We start from the raw sequence: 20,897 nt of genomic DNA, 5'->3' as shown, positions 1-20,897 counted from the left end.
TTGATGGCACATCTTTTGAATATTGAAAGAGAAAGATAAAGATGTACCTTGGTTCAATCAATGACAAGGTGTGGGATGTGGTAGAGAATGAGTTTGTGATCATTGACCCTACCAATCTCACCGACAATAACAAGATCAACAAGCAATGCAACACTATGGCACTCAACACAATATACAATGGCATTGATTCAAAAGTGTTTGAGCAAATCAAAGATCTTGAGAAGGCAAGTGAAGTTTGGGTGAGACTAGAAGAAACATATGAGGGCATTTCAACAGTAAAAAGTGCCAAGCTCTATATGCTCAAAGACAAGCTATCAAACTTCAAGATGAAGGATGATGAGTCCATTCCGGAGATGTTCTATAGGCTATAAGTCATCATCAATGATCTCAATAGTTTGGGTGAGAAGGTGAAGGATGAGGACTTCTCTCACAAGTTCTTGATGTGTTTGCCAAAGAGATTGAAGATATTGAGAACTATCATCTTTAGAGGTGGATTGAAGGATGTCACTCCAAATGAGGTGCTTGGTGATGTGATGACCGAGGACCAATACAATAGTGATGGTGAAGAGCTTGTGAAGGAGGAAGACAAGAAGAAGAAGAGTGTGGCATTCAAGGTCGGCACTTCATCATCCAAGAACAAGAGCAAGGGCAAGGCTAAGAAGGAAGAATCAAGTGATGAAGAATGCTCTCATGATGATAGTGATAATAAAGCACTAGCTCTCTTTGTGCGCAAGTTTGGCAAGATGATGAAGAAGAAAGGCTATGGTGCAAGGAAGAGAAGAGATTGCTTCAAGAACAAAAAGTATGTGAGGTTGTGCTACAAATGCAAGAGCCCCAATCATATTGTAGCGGATTGTCCCAACAATAGTGACAATGAGGATAATGAGAAGAAGAAGAGCAAGAAAGAGAAGAAGGAGAAGAAAGAGAAGAAGATGACCTTCAAGAAGAAGAAGAAGGGTGGATCCTATGTTGTCACATGGGATAGTGACGCCTCCACCGACAGTGATTCAAGTGATGATGACAAGGCATCCAAGAAGAAGGCTCTAGTAAGCATTGCTATCAACAACAAGCCCTCACTATTTGACACTCCATCATGCTTCATGGCCATGGGCTCCAAGGTTAAATATGACGAGAGTGAAAATGATGATAGTGAAAGTGAAAATGATAGTGATGATGATGAATTCTCAAATGAACAACTAATGAACATGCTAGAACAAGCCAACTTAATAATTAACAAGAAAAGCAAGAAGTGCAAAGAATTGCAAAAGAAGCTTAGTGCTCTTGAGCAATCCTTTGATGAGCTCAATGCTACTCATGAGAGTCTAGTGGAAGCCCATGAGAAGCTTGGCAAAGCTCACACCAAACTTGAAAAGTCTCACTCCTTGCTTCTTGAACAAGATAAGGAAAGGGTTATAGTATCATGTGATGTGGGCATAACATGTGACATTATTGAAGAATCATTTTATAAACCTATTGTTGTTGCTCCCACTAACCCTTCTTGTAGCTCATCATCCACCACCACCACCACTCCTACCTCTACTACTAGTGATGGATTCACTTGTGATGCCTCACTAATGGTTGAGAATGAGACTCTCAAGAGAGGTGGATGAGCTCACTCACGCCCTAGGCAAGGCCTATGGCGGTGAGGCCCGCTTGCTAAAGTGCTTGGGTAGCCAAAGGTTCTCTCTTAACAAAGAGGAATTGGGCTATACCCCCAAGAAAGGTAAGACGGCCTTTGCTACTCCCAAAGCTAGCTTTGTGAAGAGCAATGGCTGGTTTTGCAATAGATGCAAGCAAGTAGAGCACATAGAGTAATATTGCATAAAGAACAAGAACAAGAACAATGCTAATGTATCCTCAATTTGTTTTGATTCTTGTTACATGCTTATCAATGGTGTGAAGGCTAAGTTCATTGGTACACCTATTGTGGGCTCAAACAAGAAAGCTATCTGGGTACCAAAGACTTTAGTAACTAATCTTCAAGGACCCAAGCAAGTTTGGGTACCTAAAAAGAATTTATTTTCTTTTGTAGGTAAACTATAAAGCCGGAGGAAGGTATTGGGTGCTTGATAGTGGGTGCACACAACACATGACCAATGATTCAAGAATGTTCGCTTCAATCAACTCAAATGATGACAATGGGATTGATAGTATCACATTTGGTGGTAATGGCAAAGGCAAAGTCAAAGGGCTTGGTAAGATTGCAATATCCAATGACTTGAGCATTTCCAATGTGCTACTTGTAGAGAGCTTGAACTTCAACCTATTGTTGGTAGCTCAACTTTGTGATCTTGGTTTCAAATGCATATTTGGAGTTGATGATGTATAGGTCATAAGTGTAGATGGCTCTAACTTGATATTCAAAGGATTTAGATATAAGAATCTATACTTAGTTGATTTCAATGCTAGAGAAGCTCAATTGTCAACATGTTTACTCACTAAGTCTAGCATAGGTTAGTTATGGCATAGAAGGCTTGGTCATGTTGGAATGAAACAATTGAACAAGTTGATTAAGTATGATCTAGTTAGAGGCTTGAAAGATGTCACATTTGAGAAGGATAAGCTATGTAGTGCATGTCAAGCTAGAAAGCAAGTTGGCAACACACATCCTAAGAAAGAGTATGATGAGCACATCTAAGGCATTTTAGTTATTGCACATGGACTTGTGATTGTGGATGATTTCATTAGATATACATGGGTGTTCTTTCTTGTTGACGAGAGTGATGTATTTGCAACCTTCAATACATTCATCAAGAGAATTCACAATGAGTTTAAAACAGCCATCAAGAAAGTGAGAAATGACAATGGAAGTGAATTCAAGAACACAAAAGTGGATAATTTATGTGATGAGTTTGGAATTAGGCATCAATTCTTGGCCAAGTACACTCCATAATCAAATAGCCTAGTTGAGAGAAAGAATAGAACCTTAATTGACATGGCAAGATCAATATTGAGTGAGTACAATGTGAGTCATTCATTTTTGGGCTGAAGCAATCAACACAGTTTGCTACTATAGCAACCGACTCTATTGTCATCCATTGAAGGAGAAGACACCTTATGAGCTCTTAATGATAGAAAGCCCAATATTGCATACTTTCGGTTTTTTTGTTGCAAATGCTACATATTGAAGAAAGGCACTAGATTGAGCAAGTTTGAGAAAAAAATGTGATGAAGGTTTCTTGCTTGGTTACTCAACTACTAGCATGGCCTATAGAGTTTGGAATTTGGCTAGTGGTACTATTGAGGAGGTTCATGATGTGGAATTTCATGAAACCAAGGGTTCCTAAGAGGAAGATGAGAATTTAGATAATGTAAGAGGCACTAAATTGGTTAATGCAATGAAGAATATGGATATTGGTGACATAAGACCTAGAGAGATGATTGAAGTTGAAGATGACAAAGATCAAGTGCTCGCTAACTCAAATGTGTAAGTTGATACAAGTCAAGCTAGTCCATCATCTCAAAAGCAAAATCAACAAGTGGTTAGTACATCATCTCAACCAAATGATCAATCAAATGCAAGCAATCAAATACAAGTGCTCCAACCAACAAATGTTGTAAGAGATCATCCTTTGGATTCTATCATTGGTGATATCTCAAGAGGTGTACAAACAAAATCAAGATTGGCATCATTTTGTGAACATTTCTCATTTGTGTCATCCATTAAACCAAAGAAGATAGATGAAGCTTTGTTGGATGTTGATTGGGTCAATGCTATGCATGAAGAGCTAAACAACTTCATAAGAAATCAAGTATGAGAGTTGGTAGAGGGGCCTAAGGGACACAATGTGATTGGAACTAGATGGGTCTTTCGAAACAAGCAAGATCAAGATGGGATAGTTGTAAGGAACAAAGCAAGATTAGTGGCTCAAGGTTATACTAAAGTTGAAGGTCTTAACTTTAGAGAAACATATGCCCCCATTGCAATATTGGAAGCAATTAGAATCTTGTTAGCCTATGCTTGTGCCCACAACATCAAACTATATCAAATAGATGTGAAGAGTGTATTTCTCAATGCCTATATCAATGAAGAAGTATATGTTGAGGAACCTTCTAGTTTTGAAGATGAGAAGAATCCTAACCATGTTTACAAGCTAAGAATGGCGTTGTATGGTTTGAAGCAAGCACCTAGAGCATGGTATGAGAGATTTCTTGCTCTCTAAAGGGTTCAAGATGGGTAAGGTTGACACCACTCTTTTCACCAAGAAGATAGGCAATGACTTGTTTGTGTTGCAAATCTATGTTGATGACATCATATTTAGATCAACTAATCAAGATTTTTGTGAAGAGTTTGGAAAGATGATGGCTAATGAATTTGAGATGTCCATGATTGGAGAGCTTAGTTACTTCCTTAGTCTTCAAATTAAGCAATTGAAGAATGGTACATTTATTAGTCAAGGCAAGTACATCCAAGACATGCTCAAGAAATTTAGAATGAATGATGTGAAGTCAATTAGTACACCAATGGGGACGAATGGAAACTTGGATAGTGATGCTAGTGGTAATATGGTGGATCAAAAGTTGTATCAGTCTGTGATTGGAAGCCTACTCTATGTGACCGCATCAAGGTCGGATATGATGTTTAGTGTATGCATATGTGCAAGATTTCATGCCTCACCAAGAGAAAGTCATTTGAAAGCAACAAAAAGAATATTGAGGCACTTGAAGCATATACAAAATGTTAGATTATGGTATCCCAAAGGTGCAAGGTTTGATAAGAGATCACCAACAAAAATGGGACTTTTGCATTGAGAGTGTGGGTACCGATGATCAATTTGCCGATATCTTCACCAAGCCACTTGATGAGAAGAGGTTTTATAAGCTAAGGAATGAATTGAACATACTTGACTTCTCCAATATGTGTTGATGCACCCCCATATATGACATGCCTCTCCTTCGAGCAAAGCAAGGTAAAGTTGATTGATATGTCATTCATCCATTGTTAAGGACTTGTTTAGTGCATCTAGTCATTCCTCACATGTCTTAGGCTCATTCATGAAAATCAAATGAATTTGATGCTTGTATGGTACCACTATTGCTTGTATGCTTGAAATGATCTAGTGGTAGCATATGACATGTTTGTGGGCTTGTGAACCTAGTATTTAATCTAGAAAATGAGCTATAAGTGTTTAACTCAACATGGTGCATGATAACCCTTATTTGAAGGTATGAAGAAGCTTGCCCTTGGATCAAAATGAGTTAAATATCTTTTGCAAATGATCTAGATTGAACCAAATTGGGAAAATGATCCTCACTTCACATGGTTTCACCTCAACCTATCCAAAATTTGAGCTCACGTTTTGTGCTAATTGTTGACAAAGGGGGAGAGAAATTCACAAAGATAGTAAGAGATAGAGGGAGCAAATAAATGAAATGACATTGTAAGGGGATCAATTAAAATTTGAAGCACACAAGTAGGGGGAGCAAGCTCATAAACTTGTATGTTGCATTTGTATGTGCATTACATATGTTTGCTTGCATGGCACAAGTTTTAAATTTCATATCCATGCTTGTGTGATGTATGCTAGTAGTAACTTGAATGATGAATGAAGCACTAGCATGCATAGGAAGAGTAACTAGACTTGTGCTTATCTTGTAAAAAACTAGACTCTTTCATATAATTTTGATCTCATGGGTTTTTCTAGTTTTTTGTGAATATCTAGTTACCAATGGTGCTAAGGATGGTGTACAAATGGCAACTCTGATTGATATCATGCTTCAAAGGTCCATTCTTTACACCTTATCATCATTTGGTAGCTATTACTCTCCCCAACTTTCTATTCATGCATATGTGCAAGCTTTCAAATCCAAACTCTTAGCATATATGTAGGAGGAGCTAATACTACCAATTTGTGAAACTTATTCATAACCTTTACACATGGTAATATGCTTGGGGAAGCAACATGAATCCAAAAAGATTTTATTGAATATCTTTGTAAATAGGTTGTCATCAATTACCAAAAAGGGGGAGATTAAAAGCGCTAGTTTGGTTTTGGATAATTGATGAAACTTATGCACTAACCTTTGTCATGAGTTATGATATAAGCTAGGTTGGTGTAATCCAAGTTGTGAAGCATGGTGGCACTCAAATGGTGATGTTGATCACATGAAATGATGAGATGGCTACATGTGATGATGATCAAGTGCTCAACTTAGAAAAGAAGAAAGAGAAAAACAAAACCCTATGGAGATCAAGGCAAATGTATAATTAGGGGTTTTATTTCGGTGATCAATACACTATAGAGAGTGTGATCACGTTTAGGGTAGATGGTCGTACTATTAAGAGGGGTTCTTAAGTAGACAATTCAGACATCTAGTGCCACTAGGTGTTGGACTTCATGCATTGTATTTAGGCCTAGTGCACATCAGAGAGCAAGCGAAAATATTTATCAAAAATATTTTGAGAAATGCTAACTTGGCTCTAACATGTTTTGAGAAAACACTTTGAGAGATAGCATCGCTTGCAGGAAGTAGCTCGAGTTGACGTGGATCGAAACACGACAAAGTTTGCAACTCAGAGAGCTCATGGTGGTGCCTGGGTGACATCGCCACCCCTTGTCTGGTGCACCATCACCCCTATGGCTGTGCCCACCTGAACCTGGCAAAGAAGGGCCGAGAGTGGCTGGTTTAGGGTGATCACTGGACATGCTAGTGTACACCGCCATGGGCACGGCGGTGCACTGCCTGGTCACCACCATGGGCTGTTCGGTGCCACCTCCATTTTCTTCCAGTGACAGGCGCAAGCGAGGAAGGTCACCGCCAGGGTGATGGCAATGCACCACCCTATTTTTCCAGAGAGGGCTAGTTTCGGGGACTTAGCTAGGATGGTCACCTCATCGTTGGGAAGTGACCATTGGGGCACCTCTACCCCAGGGGTGGTGTGCCACCACCGTGTCTGATGCCCCCGCGCAGACAGCTCTAAGGGGTACAATGGCTCTATTTGCTTGTGTGGCTATAAATAGAGGGTCTAGCTGGCCTTGGCCACTCTCTTGGCACCTCATACACTTGTGCACACCCTTTGGAAGCTGAGCAACACCCTCCACTCACTTGTTCACTTGATTTCATCACCTCTTAGCCACCGAACCACCAAGTGTTGGTCGACACAACAGGGACTAGCGCGCCGGCAAGCATGTGAACTTTAGGAGAAAAATCATTTGTCTCTTGCCATTGGCATTCTCCCGGTGATTGTATTGGTGATCATATTGTGATTAGTTCATCCATCTATAGGGCGGTATAAACGTCCCACTCACTCCTTTACTTACTTGCAAAGTAGGTGTATCAAGCTCTTTAGTGTAACTAGTTTTGAGAGCTTGTTTGCTTGCTTGTTTAGAATCACTTAGTGGAGCTCTTTAGTGTAGACTTGTTGAGAGCTCTTAGTGAGTAGTAACATAGCCATTGTTTGTGCCTAGTGATCATAGCAACTAGAATTGTTGGATAGGTGGCTTGTAACCCTTGTAGAGCTGAAAGGACCTAGGATGCTGCCAAGAGGGGGGTGAATAGGCATTTCTAACAATTAACACCTTTAAATGTGGAAACAATTAGAAAAGGGAGTTTCCAAAATGGAAACTCCAAATTAAGAGTAATACCACCCCTCACAAGTTAGCCATAGAGTAAACAAGATATAAATAATATATCTAGAAGCTACAACCCTACAACACAAAGTTAGAATAGAGAATAAATATTTTCAATACTGAGCTTTAATATCGGACGTGTCCGGTATACACGATTTCTACAGATCAGCCCCGAACTTGCTCCTTTCAATTTCTATCTTCAAACCAAACTGTAGGCACCTACTAGAGATGACAATATACACAGAGAGCCTTCACAAGAGCTAGAGCAACACAAATATCAAATGAAATGCGGATTGAGACACAATATTTGTTTTACCGAAGTTCGGGCTCGTTCGAGTCCTACTCTCCATTGAGGGGGCTACGGGCGACCCAGTGAAGGTCAGCCCTAGAGGGTACCACGAAGGTCACTCTAGCCGGAGTCTTTTCCAACTCCTTTTCCTCCTTCCACTAGTTGATTCTGAGCCGGCGCAACCGACCGTTACAAACTTTCTGAGGCACACCACAATCTCTCGGGTGCTCTCCGGTGATGCCTAGCCGTCTAGGACTGAAGAGTCCAAGAGTAACAAATGCAAATCATGAGATTGACAATATGCACAAGTGCTCAAGTGGTTGGATTGCTCTCTTTTTGAATTTTACTCAACCCACAATTTGATTTGGCAAATTTGATCAAACACTCACTAAGAGATGGTTGGGAGAGTTGGCAAAGCTCAAAAACATGTGAAAGCTCTAGTTTGGTTTTGGTGAATTGATGGAACCCTAAGTGCTAACCTAGTTTATCAAGTGATCATGAGATAGGTAGCTCATTCCAAGTGGTGAAGCAAATGAAGATCATGACATAAAGATGGCGACGCCATGGTGATGATCAAGTGCTTGGACTTGGAAAGAAGAAAGAGAAAAACAAAAAGCTCAAGGCAAAGGTATAAACCACAGGGGCTATTTTGTTTTGGTGATCAAGACACTTAGTGAGTGTGATCGCATTTAGATTTGATAGTCGTACTATTAAGAGGGGTGAAACTTGTATCGGAATGCGGTTATCAAAGTGCCACTAGATGCTCTAACTCATTGCATATGCATTTAGGATCTAGTGGAGTGCTAACACCCTTGAAAATGTTTGTGAAAATATGCTAACACATGTGCACAAGGTGATACACTTGGTGATTGGCACATTTGATCAAGGGTGGTGAAGTTTAGGTGCAAGGGTAAGTAACTCCACCAGCGGAGTGTCCGCCCATAGAGGGCGGACAGTCCGACGGTGCCACCTGCGCCCTAAACAGAAAAGACGGAGGTCACTGGAAGTGACTGGACGCTGGCCTCGGTTGGACCGGCACGTCCGGTCAGGTGTAACAGCGAAGACGCTAGCATCGGTCAAATGACCAGACGCTGGTAGGGTGCGTCTGGTCAGTGCTGACGTACACTGATGTAAGGCACACAGAGGAGACGTTGAGTGACCAGACGCTGGGTGAGTCTGGTCAGGTATGACCGGATGCGTCCAGTCGTGAAAATTCGAGTTTGGAACCTTACTAGAAATGACTGGACGCTGTGGTCCAGTGTCCGGTCACTTTCTAACTGACGCGTCCGGTCATCTCTTGACCGTTGGGATCGGGCGAACTGTATTTGAAGCGGGGGACACGTGGCGTGAATCGTGTGACCGGACGACTGGAGCATCCGGTCACCCTGCGCTGTACCCAGTGAAGGGGTACAACGGCTCTATTTCGTGGGGGCTTCTATTTAAGCCCCATGGCTAGCTCAAGCTCACTCTCTTGGCCATTTACATTGAGATAGCAACCTTGTGAGCTTAACCAAAGCCCTCCCACTCATCTTCATCATTGATTCATCATCTTTGTGAGATTGGGAGTGAATCCAAGTGTATTGCTTGAGTGTTTGCATCTAGAGGCACTTGGTTCGTGTTTCGCTGTGGATTTCACTTGTTACTCTTGGTGGTTGCCACCACCTAGATGGCTTGGAGTAGCAAGGATCGTTGAGCGGAGGGTGGTGATTGTCTCTGGCTCCGATCGTGGTGATTGTGAGGGGTTCTTGACCTTTCCCCGGCAGAGAGCCAAAAGGTACTCTAGTTGATTGCTCATGGCTTGTGTGATCCTCATCTTATGTTGGTTGTGCGGCACCCTATTGAGGGTTTGGCATGTGAACCCAATTAGCGCGTGAACCTCCAAGTGAGTGAATCGCCACAACGAGGACTAGCTTGCCGGCAAGCAAGTGAACCTCGGTAAAAAATCATTGTGTTCATCATTGATTCTGAGGTGATTGGTCTTCATTGTTATTCATCCTTGTGATTGATTAGTTTCTTCATCTACATGGTGGTATAACCTTCTTGATCACTCTCTTTACTTTATCGCAAACTAGTTGACAAGCTCTTTAGTATAGCTAGTTGTGAGAGCTTGCTTCCTTGGTTGGAGTGGCTCTTTAGTTAGACTTTGAGAGCACACTAACATAGGGTAGTGTCATAGCTATTGTGTGGATAGACACTATCTAAACTAGAATTATGGTAGGTGGCTTGTATTTTGAGTAGGCTAGCACAACACTTGCTTCGCCTCCTAATTGTCTAACCATTTTGTTAAGTGTTGTTGTAGAAATTTTTATTAGGCTATTCACCCCCCGCTAGCCATTAGGACCTTTCAACGTGCTAGAGGATCAGCAGAATCAGCATCCTCCAAAGGTGGAGGCTTGGGGGTATTTATAGCCCCCTTGGAAAAACTAGCCATTTTATAGCCGTTGCCATATTGGACACGTCCGGTATGCATACTGGACACGTCCGGTATGACTTACACTGCGCCAACAGTATTAAGTTATAGTGTCAATGTGAGATGTCAGAACTCCTGATGAATGCTGGTACTCCCGACAGTCGGAACTCCCAACTCACGTCGGAACTCCCGACCCTTAGCATATTTGAAACTAAGTAACTGAGTTGAAGTTTGTGAGTTGTCGAAACTCTCGACTCATGCCGAAACTTCCGACCGTCGGAACTCCCGACTTAAGTTAGAACTCCTGACTCTCAAGGCATTTGCAAACTAGTCATTGGCCTCTGGTCATCCATATACCGGACACGTCCGGTATGACCACCACAGTGAACTCTCCAAGTCAGTTAAAGCGCAAGACGTCGGAACTCCCGACCATTGTCGGAACTCTAGACCGTCGAAACTCCCGACGAACCAAACCGAGAACAACAATTTTACCATTATTGGGCAAATACCAGACACGTCCGGTATTGCTAGACCAGCAAGAAATCAGTTAGCTCTTTTGTCTCTCAAATACTCAAAACACACATGGGTTGGCTTGAGCACTTATGAAACATTATCTATCAACATGATGCATCCCTCTTAATAGTATGACATACCTATTAAACTCAAGATTAAAGGAAAAACGAATTTATACCGCTTGAGTTGACCTCTTTTGAATTAATGTTGTCTCTTTCAATCTTCATCAAGTAAGGGTGTCAACATGTTGATATTGATCTTGTCACTTGAGCATAGCCATCTTGAGCACATGACTTGATTCCATTCATCAAATATGAATAACTCTAAATGCATCAAGTCACTTCAAACACTTTGTCCAATATAGATTTGATCCTCCATATCAATATGACCATCATAGCTTGATTAGTACCTCAACTAAATGCAAGTACTTCCTTCTTCACCCTAGCTAGGTTCTTCGGTTGCTAAGCCGTCGCTTGTCCTTCACCCTTGCTTAGTACCTCGAAGCCTTTCCTTGCTATCTTCACCATCTCAAGCCATTAAGTCAATCTTGTGTTGAATCAACCATTCATTTGTATTGTTATCTTTTTCATTTCAATTTAGCAAGCTTCAAATATGAGACCATTCCATATGCAATCCCTCATGTCTCATTAATTAATTCTTACGAGCTTGCTTTCACATAGAACATGGAAATCCCACAATAAATAAGCCTTTGCATGAATTCCATTTGCATTGTTGTCTTGTGCTTGAACTAGATTGTTTTATACAACAACGCATCATTTTGGCTTTCATTAAGTACCTGTGAGATAACCTATTACCTGTCCACACTTAGTAAACAGGATTAGACCTTTAATCACGTTGTCATTCAACCATCCAAAACCCACTAAAGGGCTAGATGCACTTTCAATCTCCCCCTTTTTGGTGATTGATGACAACTTGATTAAAGCTTACAAAAGAATATAAACTATTTAAACTTTTGGGTTCAATGATTTATGAGAGGCTCCCCCTTAATATGTGCTTGTGATTAGAATTCATGAAATGACCTCAAATGTCAATTGCACATACTAAAACATATAGGAGACTCCCCCTAAATCATTGCATTCATGGAGTGCATGTGTGTGTGACAAAGTAAAACCGTGATGCATATGTCAAGATATATCACACAAGAATAAATATAAAGACATCACATCAAATATTTTCATTCTAGCATGCATAGTCCTTATGAAAATAAATATAACACATGTATGTCACACATAGCACTCATTACATATTTTCTCAAGTCCACAAGCCACTAATATAATATAAATAAAGATAATGTCTCAAGAGATACAAAGATAAAACATAAGTAAGTCTTATCTCTCACATGATACAATCTATTTCAAACTCAAGATATACATCAATGAAGCTCACAAACTATAGCCTGCAGTACATATCTTCAGGTGCAAAGAAAAGCCAAAAGAGACAAATATCCTGAAGCTTTAATCAGTCTCTCTCCCCTTTGTCATCTATCACCATAAAGGTCCAACAATGACATACTAAGGATAAAGGGGCTGCAAGCTGTCTCTGACAGCTGTGATCACTCATCATCATCTTCATCTCTACCAACATCCTCATCATCTGAGCGTGTAGCACCGACTGGACGAGAACCACCCGCACTAGACGGGTCATAGAAACTACCCATGAGGTCACTCCACTAGTCTTAAGCATACTCGTCTGCTGCACTGGGACATGGCTGAGAGTGAGTAGGCACACGAGCCTATAGTGGTAAAGTGTCAGGATGCTCTGGTGCCTGCTGTTGCTATTGTTGTCGCTGAAGGAACTCAGCAAACTCTATGTCATACCTTCCCTACTGCTGCTCCTCAGTCTCAGGCCTCACTAGCTGCCTCATCTGATAGTGGAGACCTAGGAGGATCAAGCTCAAGTCTAGAAGCAATCTGCTTCAAAGTTCGAGTATCCTTCCTCCTAGCCTCCCTCTCCTTCTGCTGATAGGTCCGTATGTCCTTGCACATCTCAAAGATAGCACTGAACATCTTGCGAATAGAAGGAGGACTACGGCGACATGGAGAAGAACGTGAAGGAGCATGTGGTAGAGGAGAAGCTCGTCCTGCTGCACCACCACCTATAGGTGCATCTACCTTGGTGCTACTACTGCTCCTCCTGGTCCTGCTAGAGGTACCCCAACCTCAGTCAAATCTGCAACAATCTTCAGGGCCTTATGTACCTTGTCATACTCAAAGGTATGCCCTGTGACCTGCTAAATCATGTGCATGATGTAGGGAGCAAAACCATAGCCCTTGAGGGGCCTCTCATCGACACTCCTGATCTCGCACCATATGAAATCAAAGATGCTAAAAGGTCATGCATCAGGTGCCATCCTGTGGAGCAGGTTTCTAGAGTAATCTGCAATGTTTCCCTTATCTCCACCCTTGCAATCAATGGTCTTCCTAAACATCTTGTCCAGGTATCTATAAGTAGGGTGAAGACCTAGAACCTTCCCCATAGCTCCTCTCTCACCCCCTAGTGGGTACATGTAGGCAAGCTGCTCTGGAGGTAACACCTGCTCTGTGTGGATCCTATCTTTCTAAAGATCATCATCATTGAGAAGCCAAGTAGAGCCACAAAAGCATTATAATCTACACTGTACCACTGGCCCTCAACCATCTAATGCATATGCCTCTCATCCTCATCTACATATAGGGTGGCGTAGAACTGAGCTACCACCTCTGTGTTCCAGTCATGCTGGAACTCCATAATCTCATAAACCCTTATATGCTCACAAATGGCAATAGCATGATCAATGGAGGCCTTCTGCAAATCTCTAACATACTGCCAGTCAATCCACTAAGACCTGACAATCACTGGGTTCCTAGCGAGGATCACACTGGTGTAGAAGTCCATATGAAAGGCTATCTAAAATCGATGATCAAACTGAATCCTCAACAAGCCCCTTGGATTAATTCTTCTTTCATCTCTGGCCCTTCTGGTCATGCCTTTCCCTCGATAGTCAACTCTAAAAACATAAGAGGGTACACTAGGTGGATGTGGCTCAAGTAAACCATAGTGCATACCCTGACCTAGCTGGTGCTGAGCTGGAGGTACTGCCTGCTCCTCCTCAATCTCTTACTCATCATCTGAGCTGCCACCATCTAAACCTCTATCAGTGCTCTTCCTCTTTCTTGTATTGGGCTCCACTCTATACTCCTCTGTATCTGTGTCAAAGGAAGAATGGTTGTCTCCCTCTTTATATTGTGGAGCACCTCTAGTAGCCCTTGAGAGTCCTCTGCTACTCCCCTGCTCCTGCTGACTATATCTAGGATGCATTTCCTGTCTTTCCTTCTTGTATTTCTCCAAAGCTGGATCATGCCTATGCTTGGACCTAGGCTCCTATCTTCCACTCATAGCTGTTTTCCTGTATCCAAATATTTGTAAGGAATTTTAGATACATGCCTAAACGATAGCTTATTTTAGTTGATATATAGAAATAAGAATAATTGTCCCATGCTTTGTAATCACCTCAACCAAACTAGATCAAAAGGTTCACAAAACACAATAGACAATTAAACTTAGTCCTAAGAATTAACCATTGAGAAGATTGAAATAAGGGAGCAAAATCTGCTTTGTTGTCCCATACCGGACATGTCCGGTATGAGCGGACAGCATCCCTAACCGGGGTCCTTGGCACAATCTTCAACCAATCCAATCCAAACCCTGGGCATTGCTTCTAGACAGGTAATGTAGCATCTCTACCGAAGGGATTTCAAAATCATGCCCTAACTACTTAGATCAGATGAGGTCTAGGATTAGGGTACCTTGAGAGAGTGAATGAAGATATGTTTGGAAATCCAAGTCCTGGAGCCTTCGATCTTGATGCAAATCTCCTCCGATCCAATCTCCCTCTCTTCCTTTTCATGGTGGAAACTTGAAATCAGCCAATGAAGGTCGAGGAGAGGCAGGCTGGGTTGGCTGGAAGATGAAAAACCTAACTTGGCCGAAGGGGTACCGAGCTGTTTTTATAATCCCGCTCATACGCATACCAGACACGTCCGGTATTTGCGGGATGGCTGTTCTTTTTCCAAATTTTATTCACTTAATTCCAATCCCCTTCTCTATCATTTCTTGATCCAAAAACATGTATGTCCTTGATCCAAATAAGGTGTAAATACTTTTCTTATCCAAATGCCATGAGTATCACTTCTCTTTTCCAATTATTTGGCATATATAGATTTTGATTACTTGAGAGAGATATTGTGAGACATAGTAGATTGTGGACTTAAGAAAGCCATGTCATGTGTAATTATCCAATCAAATAATCAAGGGAGCTATAATTATCACATGACAAGGCTAGGTCACAAAGACCAAGATTCAAATAGTTTTTCAAATTCACACCACCTACACATGCTAGTTATGGGTTTTGAAAAACATCTCTCCTATGTCACACAAATGCACATTCTAACATATAAAGGGCCTTAGATGCACTTACAATGCATGTATGTAAAGACATACCTTTGCCTTGAGCCCACAAGAATACCACTAAGAAGATACATAGCATGATAATCTTTATGTTGACCTTAATTGCCAAATAATCATGCTAGATACATTTTCATTCAAAGGACTACAAAGAATGCTAGATAAATTTGTTAGTCCACAAAGGTGCAAAATAGAAACTGAGCTCCCCCTAAATAAGTGCTTTAAGTAATTTGAATGACTTTCAACTAGCACTTTATTCTATTAAGAATATGGGAGTCAATTTTCTATTTTGAACCATAACCAAATAATTTGCCATATTTAAATTTGAGTTCAAGAGATGCTCACAATCCACTTAGATTTGATAAACCACAAGCTTCTGAGTAAATTGAGGATATATGAAAATATATGGATCAAAGACTCAGTTGTAATCCTATTAGTGTTCTGGTTCCTGCAATATCAGACACGTCTGATAGGTATACCGGACATGTCCGGAATACGCAAAATAGAAACACTTGCTTTCTGTCCCTGTCCATACCGGACACGTCCGATAGTAATACCGGACACGTCCGATAGGTGCAGGACAGAAGCAAATAACCCATTGCTTGTGATTCTTCATTTTAGCGATAGTATTTATTTTATGCCTTGCATCTCAACAAATAAATTACTCCACTAGAGAGCCATTAAAAGCATCATATGGCAAAATAAAATACTTTTCAATTAGCCACTTTCAATATTTCACAAATATGCCGATTTGTGAACTATTGAACACAAAACGAGCAAGGTGGCTATCCTATAAGGTTTAGGTACTTATTACCAATGGTGAGGATGAAATATATGATATATTCATTGAATTATCTTTGAGTCAACCATATAAGAGATTATGATAAGAATTGGTTGATAGATTGAGTGAATATTATCAAATTGCTTGCTCAACCACCCCGAAGCCTTCATCTCATCACCAAGTACCTACATCATTAACCTAAGCACACTTTGGTACCCAACTCTTGTTGGGTCCTTTTCGGTTAGTCAACAAGTGCTTAGGCACCCAAATGGCTTTAGCACTAGTTTGTGGTGAACACATCACCTTGCTAGTGCTAACTCCATTTGTGGTCTTCCTAAGCTTATCATTATAAACAAATGTGTTCGGCTTAGGAGCGTTACCATTTGGGCATTCATAGCTTAGATGCCCCTTTCTTCTACAAGCATAGCATATGCGACCTTTGTTTGCTCTATGCTTGTTTTGCTTGTATGGACATCTATCAACCTTGTGGCCCATCTCATTGCATCCATAGCATCTTCTTGTTGCAACTTGGGCTTCCTTTCTTGCCTCTTTGTACATTGGGCATTTCTTGGTAGGATGCCCCAATTTCTTGCTCATGAGACAAGCGCTTTGTCCATCACTTTTCTTTTGGTTGGCCAACTTGTTTGAGGCCTTTTGTTCGGCCACTTCACACTTGTCGGACCAACTCTTATGTGGACACATTGCCCACTCATGTCCATATAATCCACAACCATAGCATAACCTTTTTCCATGTTTCTTGCTCTTGGTTGTGTTGGCCTTACTTGAAATGTGATTCTTTTGTTGGGTTTTGGAGGAAGCAAGGTTTGAACCCTTCTCAAGCTTCTTCACCATGTTATCACGGTTATCTTGAGAAGGTTGTGCTTTCTCCCTACCCTTCAACCGAATCACATCTTTCTTTAACCTTTTCACCTCTTCTTTGAGCTCTATGTTTTCTATAAGATTTAGCTCAATCGAAGATTGGCTTGCTTGAGGAGCACACTCATTAATACAAGAAATATTTAATTGAGATGGTGTACTAGTGAGTGAATGTGTGAGAGGTTGAGAAAATTTTACCGATGTGATCACAACCTCATGAGCTACCTCAAGCATGATGCTTGATTCTACTACTTCATCATGAGAGCACTTTAGATGAACATAGTTTGCTTGTAGCACATTATACTTGCTTGATAGTTCATCTAGCCTTGCCTTGAGCTCAAAGTTTTCCTTCTCTAGTTGTGAAACACTAGAAGAGGAGTTAGTAACTAAAGCATGCTCAATTGACAATTTTTCATACCTTTCACTTAGAGCCTTTAGTTCTTCCATCTTGGAGATGAGAAACAATTCTTGCTTTTGAAGTGATTGCTCTTGCTTCTCAATCTCTTCTTCAAGCTCATCATTCTTTTCAACTATCTTCATGATGATGAACTTGTCTTTGCGGTTGAGATGATCAAGGTTGTAGTTGTCTTCAACTTCAACATCACTCTCATCTTGATCATCTACTTGTGCTTTCTCCTTTTCTTGATCTTTCTTGTTACTCTTTTTCTTGCTTTTCTTGGCCATGAGACACAAGTGATGAGTATCATGAGATACTGAGGTTGACTCATCACTTGGTCGCCACCGGGCTTGAGCATCGTTGCAAACAGCTGCTTGCTGTTCTGCTGCCTCAGCCATACCGGACATGTCTGGTTGGCATACCATGTAGGCAGACAACAAGTCATGCACTGCTTGCACTTCTTGCTCCGGCTCGGTGCTCTTGAGGTCTTGTGAGGCTTCTTCGCTGCATGAAGACACAATGGACATACTTTCCATTGACTCAATCTCAAGTGCATCATCACATTTGGATTTTCCGTATAAATCAAAAAGTCTAGTCCAAATGAGATGAACACTCTCCGGAGGTGGTTGTCCATTGAAGATTGCCTCATCTTGAACCTCTACACTTAATGTACTCAAAATGACATTAATAGCTTGAGCATTGAGTTGCACACATATCTCTTCCTCTTTTGACAAATTTTTGTAGTTGCTCCAATCAACTATAGAAAGAGTTATGCTTGCATCCACAATATGCTCAACAAGAGGACTAATATTCCTAAAAGCATTAAGTACATGAATTGACCAAGCTAGAAAGTTTGAACCATCATTTTGGAGAAGCACCGGCTCCAACTCGATAGGCGTCGATATCCTTTTCTCACAGCAGTGAAGCTTTAGGTGAGAACCTTGCTCTGATACTAATTGAAAGGACCTAGGATGCCACCTAGGGGGGGTGAATAGGCATTTTTTAAAATTAACACCTTTAAATGCGGAAACAATTAGAAAAGGGAGTTTCCAAAACGGAAACTCCAAATTAAGAGTAATACCACCCCTCATAAGTTAGCCATAGAGTAAACAAGGTATAAAGAATATATCTAGAATCTATAACCCTGCAACACAAAGATAGGACAGAGATCAAATAGTATTCACATAGAGCTCTAATACCAGACGTGTCTGGTAATACATGATTTCTACAGATCAGCCCTGAACAGACTTGCTCCGAACTTGCTCCTTTCGATTTCTATCTTCAAACCAAACTGTAGGCACCTACTAGAGATGACAATATACATAGAGAACCTGCACAAGAGCTGGAGCAACACAAATATCAAATGAAATGTGAATTGAGACACGATATTTGTTTAACCGAAGTTCAGACTCGTTTGAGTCCTACTCTCCATTGAGGGGGGCTAGCGGGCGACCCAGCGAAGGTTAGCCCTAGAGGGTACCACTGAAGGTCACTCTAGCTGGAGTCTTTTCCAACTCCTTTTCCTCCTTCCACTAGTTGATTTCTGAGGCGGCGGAATCGACCGTTACAAACTTTCCGAGGCACACCACAATCTCTCGGGTGCTCTCCGCTGAAGCCTAACCATCTAGGACCGAAGAGTCCAAGAGTAACAAATGCGAAATCACGAGATTGACAATATGCACAAGTGCTCAAGTGGTTGGATTGCTCTCTTTTTGAATTCATCTCAACCCACAATTTGATTTGGCAAATTTGATCAAACACTCACTAAGAGAGGGTTGGGAGAGTTGGCAAGGCTCAAAAAAGTGCTATGAGGTATCAGCAGAATTCAGCAGCCTCCAAAGGTGGAGGCTTGGGGGTATTTATAGCCCCTTAGAAAAACTAGCCGTTAGCCATACCAGACACGTACGTCCGGTATGACTTACTACTGCTCCAACGGTAACTAAGTTACAGTGACAATGTGAAGCGTCGGAACTCCCGATGAATGCCGGAACTCCCGACAGTCGGAACTCCCGACCTCAGCATATTTGAAAACTAAGTAACTGAGTTGAAGTTTGTGAGTTGTCGGAACTCCCGACTCATGCCAGAACTTCCGATCGTCGGAACTTCCCGACTTACGTCGGAACTCCCCAGACTCTCAAGGCATTTGAAAACTAGCCTTTGGCCTCGGTCGTCCATACCGGACACGTCCAGTATGACCACCACAGTGAACTCTCCAAGTCAGTTAAAGTGCAAGACGTCGGAACTCCGACTGTCGGAAACTCCCGACTTATGTCGAACTCCCGATGAACCAACCCTAGAGAACAACAATTTTACCATTGCTGGGCAAATACCGGACACGTCCGGTATTGTCAGACCAGCAAGAAATCAGTTAGCTCTTTGTCTCTCAAATACTCAAAACTCACATGGGTTGGCTTGAGTACTTATGAAACATTATCTACCACCATGATACATCCCTCTTAATAGTACGACATTATCTATTAAACTCAAGATTAAAGGAAAAACGAATTTATACCGCTTGAGTTGACCTCTTTTGAATTAATGCCGTCTCTTTCAATCTTCATCAAGTAAGGGTGCCAACATGTTGATATTGATCTTGTCACTTGAGCATAGCCATCTTGAGCACATGACTTGATTCCATTCATCAAATATGAATAACTCCAAATGCATCAAGTCACTTCAAACACTTTGTCCAATATAGATTTGATCCTCCACATCAATATGACCATCGTAGCTTGATTAGTACCTCAACTAAATGCAAGTACTTCCTTCTTCACCCTAGCTAGGTTCTTCGGCCGCCAAGCCAGTCGCTTGCCCTTCACCCTTGCTTAGTACCTCGAAGCCTTTCCTTGCTATCTTCACCATCTCAAGCCATCAAGTCACATCTTGTGTTGAATCAACCATTCATTTGTATTGTTATCTTTTTCATTTCAATTTAGCAAGCTTCAAATATGAGACCATTCCATATGCAATCCCTCATGTCTCATTAATTAATTCTTACGAGCTTACTTTCACATAGAACATGGAAATCCCACAATAAATAAGCCTTTGCATGAATTTCATTTGCATTGTTGTCTTATGCTTGAACTGGATTGTTTTATACAACAACGCATCATTTTGGCTTTCATTAAGTACCTGTGAGATAACCTATTACCTGTCTACACTTAGCAAATGGGTTAGACCTTTAATCACATTATCATTCAACCATCCAAAACCCACTAAAGGGCTAGATGCACTTTCAAGAGCTAGAGCAAAATTGCATTTCGCCATTTAGAGTACTAACCTCTTACTCTAGTGTATTTGTAGAACTTTTTATAGGCTATGCATCCCTCTCTAGTCATTTAGGACCTTTCAGCAGCAGGACCATGAGCTCTCTTTTCTCTCATCCATATTCTTCTCTCTCCTCAAACCTGTACTTTTTCCGACCAAGCTACAAGTGCTTCTGCAACACCTTGGCTAGACTACGAAACCACCATTTTCACGCTCTCTTTCCTCCATGCCACATTCAAGCCTACGTGGCTCTGTGAGGCCAATAGCCACATTGGTGCGTTGGGGCTGGCCTCACAGGTCACACAATCAGATTCAGGGCCTGTTTGATT

General features: G+C 41.3%; 1 protein-coding gene across 1 annotated transcript; it reads left to right on the top strand.

Annotated features, from left to right (window-relative positions):
- Positions 1 to 932: 932 nt before the first annotated feature.
- LOC136510967 (uncharacterized) lies at positions 933 to 12,905 on the top strand. The gene is made up of 2 exons (XM_066505233.1): positions 933 to 1,409; positions 12,822 to 12,905. Exons 1-2 carry the CDS (start codon positions 933 to 935, stop codon positions 12,903 to 12,905), a joined length of 561 nt encoding a protein of 186 aa, XP_066361330.1.
- Positions 12,906 to 20,897: the final 7,992 nt, after the last annotated feature.

Source organism: Miscanthus floridulus, chromosome 16 (genome assembly GCF_019320115.1).
Source record: "Miscanthus floridulus cultivar M001 chromosome 16, ASM1932011v1, whole genome shotgun sequence".
Classification (NCBI taxonomy): Eukaryota; Viridiplantae; Streptophyta; class Magnoliopsida; order Poales; family Poaceae; genus Miscanthus; species Miscanthus floridulus.
Note: the sequence above shows the minus strand (reverse complement) of the source record. Positions and strands in the feature narration are given on the sequence as shown.

Bases quoted from the DNA above. Each gene is read 5' to 3' on its own strand.
- LOC136510967 (XM_066505233.1), top strand. From the start codon at position 933: ATGACCTTCAAGAAGAAGAAGAAGGGTGGATCCTATGTTGTCACATGG. The intron at 1,410-12,821 runs GTTATAGTATCA...TCTTGCGAATAG, and splicing joins TTGAACAAGATAAGGAAAGG to AAGGAGGACTACGGCGACAT.